The sequence below is a fragment of the Maylandia zebra genome, linkage group LG13, assembly GCF_041146795.1.
Source record: "Maylandia zebra isolate NMK-2024a linkage group LG13, Mzebra_GT3a, whole genome shotgun sequence".
NCBI lineage: Eukaryota > Metazoa > Chordata > Actinopteri > Cichliformes > Cichlidae > Maylandia > Maylandia zebra.
Genome location: NC_135179.1, coordinates 10,532,487 through 10,550,222, shown reverse-complemented (window position 1 = coordinate 10,550,222; position 17,736 = coordinate 10,532,487). Strand labels below are relative to the sequence as shown.

General features: G+C 37.0%; 3 protein-coding genes across 6 annotated transcripts in view; 1 reads left to right on the top strand and 2 right to left on the bottom strand.

Moving 5' to 3' along the window:
• kcnh1a (potassium voltage-gated channel, subfamily H (eag-related), member 1a) overlaps window positions 1–7,441 on the bottom strand; it is a 57,974-nt gene extending 50,533 nt beyond the window's left edge. For 2 of the 4 annotated variants that reach the window (XM_076891502.1, XM_076891503.1), the window contains exons 1-2: window positions 7,208–7,441; window positions 2,180–2,303 (exon numbers count right to left, since the gene is read on the bottom strand). In XM_076891502.1, coding sequence (XP_076747617.1) covers window positions 2,180–2,303; window positions 7,208–7,280 — 197 coding nt within the window. In that variant the 5' untranslated portion in view covers window positions 7,281–7,441. Of the gene's footprint in view, window positions 1–2,179; window positions 2,304–3,867; window positions 3,895–7,207 lie in introns of all 4 variants that reach the window. The other 2 variants (XM_076891501.1, XM_076891504.1) reach the window with 2 other exon arrangements.
• A 2,329-nt stretch (window positions 7,442–9,770) lies between these two features.
• On the bottom strand, window positions 9,771–12,050 carry mrpl57 (mitochondrial ribosomal protein L57). Its single transcript, XM_004570038.4, has 2 exons — window positions 11,887–12,050; window positions 9,771–10,357 (listed from the first exon to the last, which is right to left on the bottom strand). The coding sequence occupies exon 2, from the start codon at window positions 10,340–10,342 to the stop codon at window positions 10,031–10,033; it is 312 nt and encodes a 103-aa protein (XP_004570095.1). The 5' UTR covers window positions 10,343–10,357; window positions 11,887–12,050; the 3' UTR covers window positions 9,771–10,030.
• LOC101478178 (cytochrome P450 3A30) lies at window positions 11,478–17,736 on the top strand. Its single transcript, XM_004570037.4, has 14 exons — window positions 11,478–11,524; window positions 12,415–12,591; window positions 12,712–12,805; window positions 12,955–13,007; window positions 13,245–13,344; window positions 13,903–14,019; window positions 14,245–14,330; window positions 14,420–14,562; window positions 14,660–14,784; window positions 15,209–15,293; window positions 15,520–15,680; window positions 15,778–16,004; window positions 16,981–17,143; window positions 17,233–17,736. The coding sequence occupies exons 1-14, from the start codon at window positions 11,493–11,495 to the stop codon at window positions 17,305–17,307; spliced, it is 1,638 nt and encodes a 545-aa protein (XP_004570094.3). The 5' UTR covers window positions 11,478–11,492; the 3' UTR covers window positions 17,308–17,736.

The following is a 17,736-nucleotide window of genomic DNA, read 5'->3' as shown; positions in this document are numbered from 1 at the left end:
GGAGCCATTATCCACAACTGGTGAACACTTCATAGAGACCAGCCTACCAAAATTACTCCAAGAGCACACTGACGACTCATCCATGAGGTCACAAAAGAACTCAGAATATCTAAATAACTGCAGGCCTCACCCTCAGTTAGGATCAGTGTCCATGATTAAACAATAAGAAAGAGACTGGGCAAAAATAGCATCTATGGAAGAGCTCCAAAGCTGACCAAAAAGAACAAAGAGCCTCACATTTGCCAAAAATGTCCAGCCATCAGTTCATGCTCTGAAGCTCAAGCACACTCGAGTTATGCAGCAGGACAATAATCCATAAAACACCAGAAAGTCCACCTTGACAATCCTGCAGTGTGGCTGAATTAAAACAATTGTCTAAAGAACAATGTGCAAAAATTTCTCCAAAGCAATGTGAAAAACGGCCAGTCACAAACACTTGATTGCAGTTCTTGTTGTCAAAAATGGCACAACCAGTTGTTAAAAGAGCAGTTAAATTTTCACACAGGCAGGTTTGGATAGCTTTTTAACCCCCTAATAAATGAAAATATCATTTAGAGTGTGCACTTTGTGTTTACTCAGGTTATCAAGGTTTAATTAAAGTGATAAGATGATCTGGAATATGTAAATGTACCTCAAGTACAACTTCACTGTACTGAACAACAAATCCCATTACTGCAGACGCTGCACCTGACCAGAAGCACCTCTTGCTATTTCATTAAAAAAATAACAGAAAAAACATTTGCATGTACTGCTGATGGGTGAATGTTCCTCTTATTCTGGTAATTAACAAGCAAATTTGCGAAGAAGTTCAATCTGAAAACACTACATATAGTCAGTTGTGGCATGTAGGGACTATTTGCAGTATAGGCTATATTTTCCATTTCAATTAAAATAACTCCAAATATTCATTAAAGGCAGATCTCTCGGATCACAAGCAACTACTGATTACATTATCCTCCTTAAATAAGGCTTTCCCACCTCACAACATCAGCGCGCTCTGCTTGGTGGTAGAAGGTGTAAATGCATAAAAACAAAGGAATTCACAGTAACTGCATCCATAACTAAAAATGGCTCCTATTGTGACAGAACTACATATTAAACTGTCTGATGTCGGATCAAACAGTGCCAACCCCATATAGATCTTTTAATCACAGGACCCAAAGTAATACCATACCTATGTGATCAAAGGATCTAAGTGAGGGCTCCACACATTTCTTTTTAATGGAGAAATTTAAACTAACTTGATTAAACATAAAGTGTGAATATTTTAGCATTGCCAGGAGCTCATCGAGACAGCAGCGGCCATAACATGTTCTCAAAGTGTCACTGAACAATCTTATTTATTTATTGACGAGAAACAGCTGTAAAAAAAAGTTAGTGCCATAACAACTAAATGCTTGAGGGCTTAATGAAGTATTTTGAGTCTAAATTTAAAGTTTTCAGTAGTACAGTACAATACAGTACATTACCTTGTTCTAGGCCAGGTTCGTGTTCAGTGTTGGGTTAAAATCGTCTGTAAGCTCCAATTTTTTTTTACTGATTCTTTGAATTTTCAGTACTGTAAGTGTAAAAAAAAAAAAGACATTCTGCTGAAGGAATACATTTTTACGTGCAACTTTTTGAGCTGTACGTTAGAAGAAAGAAATCACAGCAGTGCAAACAGTATCAAGTATCCCTGGAATTTGCACACGTTTAGTTGTTTGACTGCTGGACCTAACTGCACTTATAGCAGCCCATAACATTCAAATAGATCAAGTCTGAAGTAAATCTAATGTGTAGAGCTGCTCTCTTGGCGTATTTGTACGACTGGTTTTATGTTTTGTTTTTTATATTCTTTATACATCCCTGGCACTCATTCTAATGATGTCTTTGAATGAAGACAGCTCTTAATTAATCTACCAATTATGTGCTGAAAAATAGCCAAATTACATGTTAAGCCCTCCTTTTACATGATGTAGTTTTAGGTTTTGCCAACCCAGAGCCAGGCTATGTTAAACTTTTAGTTTTTAGTTCATTACTTCTCTGTAATTAACAAATAATTGTTAAAATGAACAAAGCTAATGTTTATGTTGGGATGTGTTCTTGAAATTCTCTTAATAAATTTAAATACGTATGACAGTTTCTTGTTTTTAGCTTTTAACGTACAATATATTAATAGATAGAGTTCCCTTTTGCCTACCTGCAGGTGCTGCTTTTCTGCATCACCTCTGCTCTGTGATACCCCGACAGCTTGCAGAAACCATCATTGCTGTAGACGATGGGCCAGTCCACTATCTGAGCATTTCCCAGGACAAAGTTGGTATCTGTTTTAGAGTGAACAGGAAATAAAAAGGGCAAATAACTCGCAGCATTTCCTAAAAATAGCATTGTAGTGTAACATACTTCAACTACAGGGTAAGGGAAAAGACCTGTATCTTAAACTGAAAAAGTAAAAAAGTTATTGACCACTATCCATCTATATCTGTATCTCTCTTTCTATTTTATAAGCATATGTTTATCTTAGTAATATCTATCATTAAAAAGATTGGTGACTTAAAGCAGTTTAAAGATTTTTATTAGAGTCCACGGTCGCCTACGGCTCATTAAACACTCAGGGCAAGTGTAAACAAATGTAACCAAACATAAACTCTTTGCTTATGCAGAAAGCATCCAACTATCTGCTTCATTAACTTGCTTCTTGGCAGTGCAAAAACAGGTTTTTATTGCTTTTTTATATTTACCTATGTAGAGTTTGTAACAGGCCTAATTGGCTGCTTAATGTGTGTGTGTGTGTGTGTGTGTGTGTGTGTGTGTGTGTGTGTGTGTGTGTGTGTGTGTGTGTGTGTGTGAAAAAGTAGTTATGTTTGCCATTAATTTATAGATATAGAAAACTGTAAATATCTGTATCTACCCTTTATGGAGAATAGAACACATTTGTTATCATGTGGCATATTTTGAATTATTCAGAGCAAAACGTATTTGTGGCTAAATGTTAATAAGCTTAAATAACCAGACTCGCATGCGTACTTGCTTCCATCCTTTTTTCAACCTGTCAGCAGTTATATAATTAGCCTACTCAAGCTGTTACTCATGTCGTAATACATTAAATAAACAGATAGATTTGCTATTTTTTTTATTTTAGGGGACATTTTAAAAAACCGAGATAAAGTACTACATTGTGCAAATGACTGCAGTGGGTTTTTCTGGGAAACTTTGAAAAACTCAGACAAATTTTAACATGAATATGTGTCACTTTTACAAATAACATTTGCATTTAAATGACAAATGAAATAACTTGTGCATATGCACATTTTGATATTTAAAATGAGGAAAAACATTACGCATATAATGCCTGCAAGCTAGCTCACACAATGACACAATGTTCTACAGGGATCAAAAACAAAGGAAGATTTTGGTGATTTTTATGGATAACATAATAAAATAAAACATACTATGTAGTAGTGGACATAGTGATTTTAGCTAAGATGAAAAACTACACATACAGGCATAGACTATAACAATGTCACAACACTGAGGTAAAGGAGCAGGAGGGAAGGAATTCAAAACACTGGGTCACAAAACACAGTTTATATATCACATCTAAACACAAAAACACATGAATAATCACTAAAAGCATGGGGACGATGCACAGAACATTTCATGCCAACATGTTATTTTGCAGTGAACACATGTTAATGTTGGGATCCTGGGAGGAAGGAGGCATAAAAGGAGGCATCTGTTAACTCACTAATGGGTTGCAGCAAACATTTCAGATCTGAGCTTTGTAAATTAACAGCATTTGGTCTAGAACATTAAGTGTTACATTACAAAAAGAGAGACACTGACGGGGGGAATATGAGCAGCACGCCAAATTAAACTTCATAGTACCTGTCTGCCTATGTGACAGTGTCCAAACTGAAATGTTTGAAAAGAAAAGAGGGTTAACAGATTACAGAGAGAAACATGCACTGAATGTCAAACAAACAGAGACACGCTTGTGTTTAACTTGAGTAGCTGCTGATAGACATTTAAAGCAACTATCTGAAAAAAAACTATTCTGATTAAGTTAACACATTAGTGGCCACATGAGTGCAGATAAAAACAGAAACAAGCATGCAAACTTAATCACATTTATAACCCTGTGATCAATTTTTTTAAGCTTTGATTTCATCTTTAATAACTTCTGAGAGAAATATTTGCCACTTTAGCTGCTAATGGATTCAACTTTCTTCAGCTAACATCAGCTTCACTTATACACCCATTGCCCCGCTCAGTAGCTACACTTGTTCAACTGCTCATTAACAAAAATATCCAATCAGCCAATCGGCAGCAACTTGACATATGTAGGAATGCAGCCATGGTCAAGATGACCTGACAAAGCTCAATCTGAACATCGAAATGGGAAAGAAAGGTAATTTAAGTGACTTTAAATGTGGTAAGGTCGTTAGAGTCAAATGTGCTGCAGGTCTTGATGGAGGTCCTAAAAATAAGCATTTTGGTTTAATTCGATAAAATGTGGAAAATGTGTAACAGAATGGCAACTGCATAACCTGACAGTGCACTACCATAAACAACAGCAGCTGTTTCAGCAGCTGAATAATCATTCTAACAGCTGATCATCAGCTGGGCCTGAACTGGTAGCATTCTGTTTTTGTTGATTGGTTATAATTATACTAATTTCTGAGATGCATTGTAACAGTTTTCGAGGTTTCCAGGACACTTTTGTGGCACCTTTACTCGAAACAAATAAAAGCGACCTGTTGTGCTTTACCCTATTTTATGTGGGACCAACCGTAAAAGCACCTAAAGTAATGCCAGCATTGCATTTGCACATAACTAGATGAGTTGCAAATATAGTGTAACATTATCAGTGTTGCTCAGTGCTCTTAAAATGCCTGGACTACATACACTCTTCTACAACACTGCTACAGAAAAACATAAATACAAAATAAATTGTATAGCTAACATGACTATGTTCTACAAAAGACAAGGTAAGTTTATATTACAGTATCAAATATAACACTAATATCAATGTAATCTGACGTTGTTTCAGCTGTTTCTTCAACCATGCCTATCTTATATTTTTTTGTTAGTATACTGTCATTTGAAAAGACAAGTAAACAGACGTATGCAGGTTGTTACTATGAACCAAATTTTGGGAGAAAAAGTTTCAAACAATGATCTCTAATCTCTATGAGCCAGAATCTCAGGCTTCAGTCTGTTTTTTTCCATGTGATGTTTCTATACAGTCGTCTTCTACAGGGGCAGCACGTAGAACTCTCAGTGCTGCCCCTCGGCAGGCTTCGAGATGTCAGCCAATCAGAGGAAAATAGACTTTAGTAAAGAAATCTAGGGATTGTTTTGGACAAGAGGACGAACTCAGGGGCAACATATAAAACAGGTATATCGAAGACGTTTTTTAAACTTTGAGACATGCAAAGCTAATCTAGTGGAATCCCAGAATAAAAATACAGAGGTGGAAATGAGCATAATATGTACCTTTTTAAGTTACTGACATGTGTAATTGAGCCATCAGTGCTGTTCTTTGTGACTGTTCGTTTCCTTTTAAGACAAGTGCTGAGAAAAATGTTTGACAGGTTTATTAAATGGGGAGTGTAAGTATAGTGAGAGAAGAGAAGATATCTGCATAATTTAAAAGTCAAAGTAGGTGGTGAACTGCTGGGCACGAAAATCAAAAAGTTGTCTTGAACACTGTCGTCAAAATATAGCACAAAGCTAGCTATTTAAAAATGAATGACTGGTACATAAAAGGAATATTTCATTGTTTGCGAATGCCCACCCACCACTGTCTCAGTGGCATCCAGCAAATTATAGTCTCGGCTCCTTTGTTTCAAGCTTGGGAGAGATTTACCGCTCACTAATCCATCATGGGCTGCCTAAGGTCATAAGAAAAACATATGTATCTGCTTTTGTTTTTAACGGGTGGATTTTCTTAAATATATTATACAGCTTAGGAATCCAGACATCACGCTGTAAAGCCAGCCTCACTGTGAAGAGATGCTGTCACTGTCTCTGAGCAGGCTGCTCCCTGTTTGTCATAACACATTTAAATGTAGATATGTGCAGCAGGAGCAGACTGACAGTGAGGCGGAGAGTTCATGCACAGAAACATGGTGGTTTCACATGTGTGAACCCCTATTTAAAAAAAAAACAAAAACAAAAACATAAAGATAGTACGTATCCAGTAATTTTCCCAAAATGTGTCTCATGACAGAGGCAACAAACGCAGGTGGTTCTCTGTCACAGCTAGCTGTCAACTCTCCAGTCCGTGCTGTCACGTCCTGTTGGATCTAAAAAACACAGAAAAGCTACTTTCTGTGTTTTTACTGAAGCCAGAACAGTTGGCTTAACAAATCCCACTTGTCTCTATAAGTTTAAAAAAGAAAGAATCTTAATTTTAGTTCATGTTTTTCCTGAGAAGTCTGGTCTGTGTGTTTTCTTTCAGTGAAATGTAACTCAAAATGGTATAACAGAAAGCCTAAATCCTCTTTATTAACTGATTCATAGCACCAGTTACAACATGGTGCAAGGCTTTCCAGACTCCATGAAGAAAAGTGAACATGATAAAAATAACTATTAGGATTATGTTTGGACAAATGTCAACTACTTTTGGATACATTTTTAGATTTAGTTTAATAAATAATAATGCCTCAGATGTTGATAATAAAATCCCAACAGCTAAATTTCAAACTGACCTGTAACTTAAAGGGAAATTAAAGTGAATGCTATCAAAAGCAGGACTTTTCACTCTCTATATTATACTGATAATCTATTTATGTGAAAACTGTAGAAATAAGTATCATGCCAGACATTTCTGAGCCATACAGTCTTTCCTTGGACATTTCCAATGGTCCTATGTAATCAGTAGTACATTTAATGCTTGTAATGCACACAGTGAAAAAGTGAAAGTGAAAAAATGAAATAATTTTAAAGATGAATATGCTTACTCTAAATACATGAGTGAGATATTGACAGTCCTACTAGAAACATTAATCAGAATGTTTAACACCCAGTAGTTTTTCCCCTCCTGGTAAAAAGATCACAAAAATGTTACTTTAAAAAAATCTCAATAAAGGATTCTTAATTAATTAGCCCTCCTCGTTATTTAGTTAATTAGACTAGTTGACTGTGTCGAGGCATTTATTATGTCTAGCTTTCCAAAACAGAGTAGAGTTCATTTTTAATGTTTAAATCGCATCATCCTTACCGTTCGACCGTCTGACAATATTCTCCAAAAAAGTATTCTGAGGGGCCACAAGTCCCCTCCGACCCCCCGCCATCCTACCGCTTCACTCAGTCGTCTGCAGGTGAATCGTTACTCCGCAATCTGCAGTTGGTTTTCATGGTGTCTCAGGCTCTGAGCGGATTTCTTGGACAGAGGCTGGCTGTCTGGTGTGCTCATTAGCTACCTCCCAAGCCCGGTGTGGTGCGTTGGCGCCTCTTACGCACCTCATCATCCAGGAGAGGAGAGGAGAGACTCTGGGTTGGCTGTTATTGACTGGTGTTACTAACAGGACCTGGAGCTCCATCTGCTGGACATAATTATGCGTACACTGAAAGTTCGCAGTGGCTCCTGCTCTCAACAAACTGCAGTAGTGGAACTAAGAGCGTTTAAGTCACGCGGGGATTAGCAAATGAAAGAACCCAACAAGCACAACTCTGATGGCCAAAGGCGAAATGGAACCCCTAGGACAGACGTTTTGAAGTCATATTTCTCTTTGGAAAATAAATTAAATATCCACACAGAGGCCAAGGCAACTGCAAAGGGACTCAAAAATAACCTCAAAGAACTGAAAATGACCTCCAAACAGACACCACCCCCCAACTAACATAAAATATACATTAATAGACACAAAATCTTACAAAGACTACAACAATAGACCATGGGAATTAGGGCAAATCTTCTTAAAAGACCCTCAGTTTTTTTGGTTTTAGATGTAAAAGTCAAATCTCAAACAGTGAGGTTTAATCTCTCTTATAAGTTTGCAGGTGTTATTAAATTAAGAAAAAACCTTCCTAAAATCTCCCCAGGAGAATTCTGGTCAGTTAATTTGTAGGAACAGTAATGCTGAACTTTGTGGTTTCCTCTTTGTTTACTGCCGTGAGCTCTTTCTAGAACATTTTTTTCATCGCCTCATAAATCTTGCTCAATTATTTCGGACTCGTAGTTGGCCACACTAAGACAGGCTAAGAAAACAAATCCTGCAGTGACATTTCCATCGAAATTAAAACAGTTTAGGTGGAAAGAATGACGTCATGAATGGTTTGCAGGTGAGGGCTTCAGGTTTTCTGTCCTCACAGTTTGGGCTCGCCTGTTGTTGCAAGTCTAAATCAGACTGGATGGCTACTATGGAAACCAGCAACCAGCCTGCGCTGCAGAGAAGCTCTGGTTACCGCTGTTTTGTGCTACACCAATTAAAAAGGTGGAAAATGGCAGAATCTTCCTGCTGTTTTACTATTTCACTGTCCTGCACACACTGATAGAAAGACAGGAGCAACCAGAGCACATTATCTTCTTATATTATTGGCAGTTACACTTTAACCCCTCATGTAGCATCTGCAGGCATTATGCACACAAAATCAAAGTGTTTATGCTCACCATGTGGACGTCATTGACGATAAACCCTCATTGGGGTGGGTACATGAGCCTGATGGCTCCATTTAAGGGCAGGTGATTTCCGAGTCAGTGTTTGCTTTTCTTTCTTTTCTTTTTTTTATTTGGTCACAACTTACTCCAGTCTTTCCTTAAAAGGATAATAATCAGGTCACCTGCTGGCTTTTCCACCTGTCTGGTGATATAATTATGAATTATTACATAAAAGCAATAACTGTTATCAGACAACAGTGTAATGCTGCGTGTGTGCAGATTGGTTGTGCTCTCACTGACAGTCAGTATCTTCTTTAGTGCTATCAATTAACTAAAACACAGATTTATGTAGAACACAAACTATATCAGCATCTCATACTATTGTTTGTGACACTTCTTTAAACCCTCATTGTAAAAAAAGAATTTTAACAAAAGTGTTTATACTATACAGTGAATTATTTCTTATATCCACGGCCAATACAGCATGTGTTATGCATTGTCTGCTTTATTGCTTGGAAATACTGAATGATGTCTTAAAGTAAACTACAGATAAATTTGCCTCAGGTCTGTGTTTCCATTTAAGGGCATGTAATTTGAGTTTGTGTTTGGGTCACACCTTCCTCCATGTCCTTAAAAGGTTCTTCCTCCAGATACGTATTGGTTCTGTCAATATTACTGATATGTGATGGCAATAACCACTGTTAGACAACAGTGTTGTGCTGCATCTGAGTTTTCATGAGGGCCAATAATCCAGAGTCTCTGGAGAGCCTTAGATTTGTGGCAATAGCAGGAATCATAAAGCATATCTTATCACAAGACTACAGAGCAGTAGATAAAATAACAAGGCTCATTACCTACAAACACAATTCCTTAAAAGGATCAGTGAATAGAACCAAAGCATTTCCTTTAGATTAAAAAAAAAATATTCCTCCCACTCTTATAAAACTTCAAAGGGTCAAAAAGGCTTTACAGTCACAACAAATTAAAATGTGTTCAATTGTTTGTTAAAGTTACATAATTGCGCCCTAAATGCCCCAGATAATCGATATAATTTCTCAGTTTTCCTCATGGAATATACTTGTGCAGCTCATTCAGTTAAAGAGCTTTTGTAACCAGTGGGGAGGCTGAACTTAAAAGTGTATTTTGTTGTTAAGCTCTTAATTAAGGACGCACAGATAAAACGTGGCTTTTGAAGAGAATTTTATCCAAAGAAAGCTACATCGAAAGGAAGAATGCCAGTCACATTTTCAGCCGAACCCAAAACATCTGCGAACAGAGAGAGTGAGAACGGTCTTTTGGGAACACTTCAAGGTGGCTTCTCAGTTGACAATAAGCAAATCAGTAATAATAAGCCATAATAAACAAAAACAGGGCTTCTTTGGACAAATTAACTGTTTTAGATTGTTATACTATAAACACAGTCTTTGCATGTCACTTCACACGTTAACTTGACCAGTTCTTAGTGATTCTCAGATGACTCAGGTGATCTGTGATGCGTTTGTGTTCAGGAAAATTCGCAAAGCTGGCCTCCTTGAGCTTGAGCCAGTTCTGGGCTCTGCGTTCTGCTGCATGCCCGTGCTCCTGTTCCTGGGTCATGTACGGCCGGCTGATCCAGTACTCGTTCTCAGCTTCGCGCTCCAGCTGCTTCAGTGTGTTGCGTTTCATTTGCCAAGTAATCTGTCGAGGCCGTCGATACTTTCCGATCCACTGCTTTCCAGGAATACCTTTTCGCAGAAGGGTGAGGGTGAGGAACATGATGGCAAATTATTTCTGTGAAAGACAAAAACAGCTGAAATTAGGGACTGCTGTGGTGACAATTTATGACAGCAAAAGGGCTTTGGTGAAAATATAGCGGGGCTTCAGAGACACATTCAAAACTGGCAGAAAATAACCAAAAGACAAAGTGATTACAAACTTGAACATTTTAAATGAAAAATGATTTCTTTTGAGAAAGGGCTAAAAATAAAAAGTACATTGAGGGAAAGCTGTCAGGTTATACTGCCATTAAATCCAATGAAGGTTGGGACAGACTGGCAATTGCTTGACAAACCAGTTTACTAAGACGTTTGGATTTTCAAGTTTTGTTTAAAAAAAAAGAAAAGAAAAAAAGCATACAATAAACAATTCCCATAATGCTAACTACATACTGCTATGAATCCAACTGTACACTGAGAAACTTCACTATTTCACCAATAAAACTTCATTTTAGGGGAAACTTTATTTTTTTACTTTAATCTAACAGCCACACTCAGTATGCGTCAGGAGCAATTCAGCGTTCAGTATCTTGCCCAAGGATACTTCGGCATGCAGACTAGAGCCAGAGATTAAGCCACCAGCCTTCCGATTGGTAGACAACCCACTCTACCTCCTGAGCCACAGCCCGTAAAAAAAGAAAAAAAAAATGCTGCAAATGATGAAACATAAAAAGACCAGATTCAAGCCATCATGCTTCATGCTGCATTCAGATTTTCCTTTTAAAAAGGCCAAACGGAAAGAACAGAGTAGCTACCTAGACTTAGGAATGTTTACACTGCACTCCAAAATATTATAACTAATGGCGAGTTATTAAAAATAAATAAATAAATAAAATATGCACACTATGAATATCCTATACTAATCCTCTTGCTAATTAAAATAAATCTGACTTACATCTGAATTATTCATTTATTCCAACATTCACTATAAATATTGCAATGACATCCTTAAAGTACATTTTGGGGGTCATGTTAATTGTGCAGTGATACTCTGATATAAAATATATTATATATGATATAACAGGAAACAACTAGGGTTATAATGCAAAATGAGGAGCCTGGTGATGTGCATGAATAGAGTGGCATGGGACAAATTTCTAGCAAAACCTACATTTGCCCCCTAAATTATCTGCTTCGTGAACCAATATCAAATGTTAATTATACTATCAAACATTTATAAAAGGTAAGTTTTTATCCAACGGTTTTACTGAGGTCAGATTAAGCTGTATGTGATTCATCAACTAAAAACAACCTTGACGCCCCACAAGTAAATGCCCTTAACACAGAAACCGTTATAAAAAGAAAAAATTCATAAAATGTATTAAGAGTCTAACCTTTTTGTTATAAAGGTGGGAAAATATTTAAAAATATGGAACAAGCAAATACCTCAGCGTGGTTTAAATGCAAAGCTGTAAATGGAAGCTCTAAACGAAAGCTAATGTCAACCGTGCTTCACGTTGCAGAACAAGGACAGTTTAAAAACGGATCATTTCAGAGTCACAGCAAGCACACAATGGGAAACCACGCATCTAATCTTTAACTTACCTTCTAACTGCGTTAAAAGCAGCCGAATCTCTGACCAGAAGACAGGTTCACTCAATTTGATTATAATACAAAGAACAAAAAAGGCAGAAAACAAGCCGCATAACTAGCATCCGCAGCTAACTTCCCGGGTCAATCGTTGTATTTCCGGGCAAACTATGGGGCCTAAAAAGGCCCAAAAGTCTTCCGAAATACGCGTTTGTTTCTTTGTTTTTAAAGAAAGGCTTAAAACTATTTATAAATGTGTAATTAGGAAATTATTAGAAAAAAGTATCATACTCTGAAATTTAAATTGTTTATCAGGTCGTGTCATTGCAAATTTACGCATCTGAGCGTTAAAAAAAAAACTGCTACTTTATTTAAGTTGTTTGTTTATTGTGAATTTAAATACTGCAATTCATATAAACCTTTTTTTCTGATCAAAGTTTTTGTTTGATATCCTGGAAAACCCGCTGAGTCAGAGGTGGTGACTAAAGCTAACTGACCCACCAATGACCTCTTTTTTTCTTTTCTTTTTTTTTTTTTTTACAGCCTCGCTGATAATTTGTCAGTCTCCTCCCATCACGGAGTGGCTTTAAGATCAGGCTCCCAGCGCGTTTCCTCAGTTCCTTTTCCAGCGCTTTCAGGAAGAAAGTCTAAAATGTTTTTCACATTATTTTCACCAACCACTTGGACGTTGCTGGCGATCGTGTTTACCCTGCTTTTGCTGTGAGTATTCTGCGAAGGAAACAAATGGGTGTCAAGCTTTGTTATTAGTTGTGATAGTTATTTGTTTATAATAACTGATGTCATATCGATCTCAGCTTTTCTTCTTTTTTTGTAACACAGGTATGGAATTTGGCCATATCGTTTTTTCAAAAAGCTGGGGATACCTGGACCATCGCCTCTCCCTTTTGTTGGAACAGGACTTGGCTTCAAAAAGGTAAGGAAACCAAACACCAACATAGTAATACACCTCACCTTACAGTAAAAAGGAGCTGACTGATGACTGACAATGAGTACCTGTCTTCTCTATTTAATTTGAATGCATACATTCTATTCTAAAACACAGTTTCCTGCATCTTCTTGTAGGGAATTCTTGCTTTTGACCAAGAGTGCCATGCGAAGTATGGGGACATCTGGGGGTGAGTTGTTGCTTCATGTGAAAGATGTTTTCAACTCATGTATCCAAGTACACTTAGCTGCACTTACGTGTCTTTTAAATAAGCTGTGCGTGACTAAGATTGGGAATATTTCCTGTTTTTATGAAGGTGTTCCTCCTTTGGACCTGAAATAGTTTTAAAAAAAGTGCAAATCTCTTTTGGTTGAAGCATGAAGATCCAAAATGTTAACTCAAATGACTAGATGCCTCCTTTTTGCAGGTTGTACGATGCAAGAACACCGGTTTTAATGGTGGCTGACCCTGAGATTATTAAAACTGTCACTGTGAAGGAGTGCTACACTGTGTTTACCAACCGCAGGGTAAGAGACCCTTTGTATCACATAGCAAAGTGAAACCTACGCAAAGGGACCTTTGTGGGTTTATTTGCATGAATGTGTTAATTTAGCCGTCATTCAGTAGCAGGAATAGTTTGACTGCCTGACAACCTGCCTGGTTTTGGGTACTAATGAAACATGGGAAATGTATTTTTTTTTCTTCAAATTTGTCATTTGTACTCACTTATGCACATATTAAAAAACAGCATTACAGACATAACAGACGTGCTTGTTATTCTAGTTTGTTATTAATCTTTGTGCTAAATTAAGATAAGTTGCAGCTTGTTGTATAATTATATATTTGACAAAAAAATTACAATATACATTTCCATATGTATTCTATATGTACATTTTAAAATATTTTTTTTTACTTTCTTCTATGTATAATAATAATATGCACACCATAGAGTCAACCTAGAGATAAAGGTGTAAAGACATTACAGTTGCATTACATTATCTCAGCAAAGTTCATAAGTTGATGTTGGACATGGAGATGCTGGAGGAAGCTAAATTTAAGCTTTAAGTGTAATTTAATTTTCACAGGATTCTGGTTTTATGAATGGACCTCTGGATGATGCAGTTTCAGTAGTCAAAGACGAGAGGTGGAAAAGAATTCGGAGCACCGTGTCCCCATGCTTCACCAGTGGAAGACTGAAACAGGTTGATATAATGTATCAGTTATGTTGTAACTCCAATTTTGTTAATCTGTCTTAAGGAAATTCTCTCTCATGTCTTATGAAAAGTTCTGTCTTTCTGGTCCAACATTGTTAGTTACATTGATGTATATAGTATCTACATTTTTTTTTTTGTCTCTGTAAACCCACTGACATGCATTCCAAACAAAACATAAATAATATAATTCTCCTACTTTATCTCCTTGTTAAGGTTTATCCCCTTGTTGCTCGCTATGCAGACCGACTTGTTGCTAAACTTGAGGAAACGAATTTGGATGAACCCATCAATGTCAAACAGTATGTTGTTAATCTTTAATATGCCAGCATATTGCATTGTTCATCCTATAGTAAATAATGCTCTGACTTGTCTTTTCCAATTCTCATAGGTTTGTGGCTCCTTACAGTTTAGACACTGTGACCAGTGCTTCTTTCAGCGTGGAGACGGACTCCATAAACAATCCAAATGATCCTGTGAATGTGCAGGTCCAGAAGGTCCTTAACTTCAAATTTTGGCCTATTCTTTTCCTAAGTATGACCTCCTTTTGACCCTTATTCAAACTCCATTTGCTCATATAGTATTGCTAGGTTTTTAATTTTTGTTCAACTGCTCTTTTGTCTCCTTTCAGTGATTTTTCCCTTTGGTAAACATCTGCTGGAGCTCCTGAAGATTGAAATCATGCCCAAAGACAGCATTGACTTTTTCTACAACATCATTAAGAGATTTAAAACCCAGCATCGTGAAGATGAATCTGTAAGAATAACATTTATAAAAGAAGTTCAACATTTCACAAAATCAAAGGCTTTCTATTTTGTTACATTATATTTAAAGATTAATGTCTGTGAAGTGCAGCAATCAAGATCATTATATTAGCTTGAAAACAGGAAATGAGCTGCCTACCCTTTATCTACAAATTTTTGTTCTGGTTTATTTTAATTTGTATTAAAAAAACAAAACTAAAGATGAGAAATGTGTTTTTTTTCCACAGGTTTAATAACCTGACTATTAGCTGGTCAACAATTGAAAACTGTGTTCATCTTTTACATACAGTCTACCCATATTGCAGATATTTGCAATTTTCTTCTGCTGTTGTCTTTCAGTCACCCATATTTGAGTCAATAGACTTTGAGCAAGTTTGCATTTGTTGCTGACACTGAATGTTGTCTTTTTGGTCTAGGCCCGAGCAGACTTCCTGCAGGTGTTAATTCAGAGTGAGATCCCAAAAAAGGAGTATAAGAATGATGAAGAACAGCCAAATAAAGGTATGTTTTTACCAGAGAGGTAATCCATAAACAGGGATATTATATCCCTATAACATCCCTGCAAATATTTAGAGACAGCCAGGCTGGCTATGAGTATCAAAAATGTACACCAGGAAGGTTGGACTTTAAATCAGTGTTTAACCAATACCAGTCAGTTATTACATTAGGAATACACTAGCTTTGAATATGATTCTGAAACTGACAAGGATTTTTCTCTTTTTGATAGGTTTGACTGAACATGAGATCCTTTCCCAGGCCTTGATCTTCATCTTGGGAGGCTATGAGACCACCACTACCACTCTTACATACATGCTTTATAATCTGGCCACCAACCCTGATGCGTTGCAGACCTTACACAAAGAAATCGATGCTAACCTGAAGAAAGATGTACAGTAATTTCTCACATAATTTGTCTTGTTACCGTAGCAGACAGTCTTATCACATTTTCCTTTTTTGTGATTGTGTGTTTTCATATTTTGCCTAGGCACCCATTTCTTATGAGGAGCTGACCGACCTGCAATACCTGGACCATGTTATACTCGAGTCATTGCGTTTGATTCCCACTGGCCCTCGGCTCGACAGGACATGCAAAAAAACTGTGCAAGTGCATGGCCTCACCATCCCTGAAGGAACCGTAATTGGGATTCCTGTGTGGCTGTTGCACAAAGACCCACGCTACTGGAACTCACCTGAGCTTTTCAGACCAGAGAGGTAAATCTGCAATCTTATCAAGAATCAATCTTGGTTAAATCTTGGAAACTATTACTAAAGAAAGGGTGCTTTACAAGGTTTATTTCTATAGACTAAGCCACTCATATCACTTTGTCTTTGTAAACCTTACAAACAAATCTGACATAAATGCTGAAATACCGTTGGGTTTTCTGACAAGAAGTGACTCAAAGACATCTACACAATCATCACAACAAGACAAAGCAAGGCTGTATCGAAATTAGTTATAGATTTATTTTAAATACATTTATAAAAAGATTCAATTTCTTTTCATCTTTTTTAGATTTCTGTGTATTTGCATAATTCCTTCTATTTAAATATATACAAATTATAGTTCCCATCAGTTTATTCTTAATATTTCAAGTAATGAAGTGATGACATTTTGACATTTTTGAAAATTTAATGAAAATCAAAAACTTGAATCTCTCATTTGTAACACTCAGGTTCTCTTAATTGGATAGTTTGCAACAGTCCCTTTGGCAGCAGGTTCCACACATGGATTTTGGGCCATTCATCCCATTTATCCTGACAGATCCTCTCGAGCAGACTTCATGAGAAGTTTTAGGTCCCTTTACTTTTAGTCAAGGATAGCCAGAGACTTATCCAGTGGTGTCTTAAGACTGTGTTAAAGCTTCATCAGGATGTGATTTAGGAGACGCCGAATCTTATCTCATTATAGACACCCAAAAACTTTCTGTAGTCCAGGGGCCACGCTGTGCTGTAGAGGGTTAACAGTATTTGTTTTTGTGTTAGAGCACTGAAGTTAAAACTACAAATATTCTTACTGAATACTACACCTGAAATTAATGTAAAAAAAAAAAAAAGAATTCAACAGAGGATTTTTTGCTACTGTTTCGAGTAGCTAGATTAACTGCATCCTCTGTAACAGCATGCAGAGCCTTTTCCTTTTACGTAGTAACTCCATGATTTTAAAGGCTTATTTGATCTGTATCTGCAGGTTCAGTAAAGACAGCGGAGAGGAGGTGAACCCATATGCGTACATGCCGTTTGGACTCGGCCCTCGTAACTGCGTTGGGATGCGCTACGCCCTCCTCGTCATGAAAATGATTATTGTCCGTCTCTTGCAGAAGTACACTTTGGAAACGTGCAAAGAGACCATGGTAAGAGCAACACTCCTCCACATTCAGACTATGATGCTACTTTTTTGTCCTGTCCCTGATGTTACATCCATTTCTTTTCTCTTCTTTAGATTCCACTTCAGTTTGACTGGAAGTTTCAGCCAGTTCAGCCTGTAAAACTCAAGATTGTTCCCAGAAATCAGTAATCTAAGAGGGAACATCTTCAAATCCCATCAAACATGTTATTTTATGCTTTTGCTTTAACGTGAGGGAACTGCTGCCAGGAATGACATTGTTCATGTAATTTCTTTTTTCAGCTGCTATTTTGATGAATCAAATGTATTTTAATTCCCTTTTTTTACTGTGTTGAATGTTTAATCTGACTTTTCTGTGTTCAAAAAACACATCTACCTTTGCTATTTCTCCTTTTATGGTTAATTGCATGAATTTCTTGATGACATTCTTGGACTTGTGACTTCTGAAAAGTGCAAACATGCATATTATCTTTTGACACTTCTGCTTTATGGGTCACATTTCTTCCTTGTTTGGTTTCTTTTTTTGTGTCAGTTTGGTAGAAATTGGTGTCTGTTCATGTATGAGCTTCGTGATGCAATAAATACAGTTACAACTAGAAA

Bases quoted from the DNA above. Each gene is read 5' to 3' on its own strand.
- mrpl57 (XM_004570038.4), bottom strand. From the start codon at position 10,342: ATGTTCCTCACCCTCACCCTTCTGCGAAAAGGTATTCCTGGAAAGCAG.
- LOC101478178 (XM_004570037.4), top strand. From the start codon at position 11,493: ATGTTAATTATACTATCAAACATTTATAAAAG. The intron at 12,592-12,711 runs GTGAGTATTCTG...TTTGTAACACAG, and splicing joins GTGTTTACCCTGCTTTTGCT to GTATGGAATTTGGCCATATC. The intron at 14,331-14,419 runs GTATGTTGTTAA...CAATTCTCATAG, and splicing joins GAACCCATCAATGTCAAACA to GTTTGTGGCTCCTTACAGTT.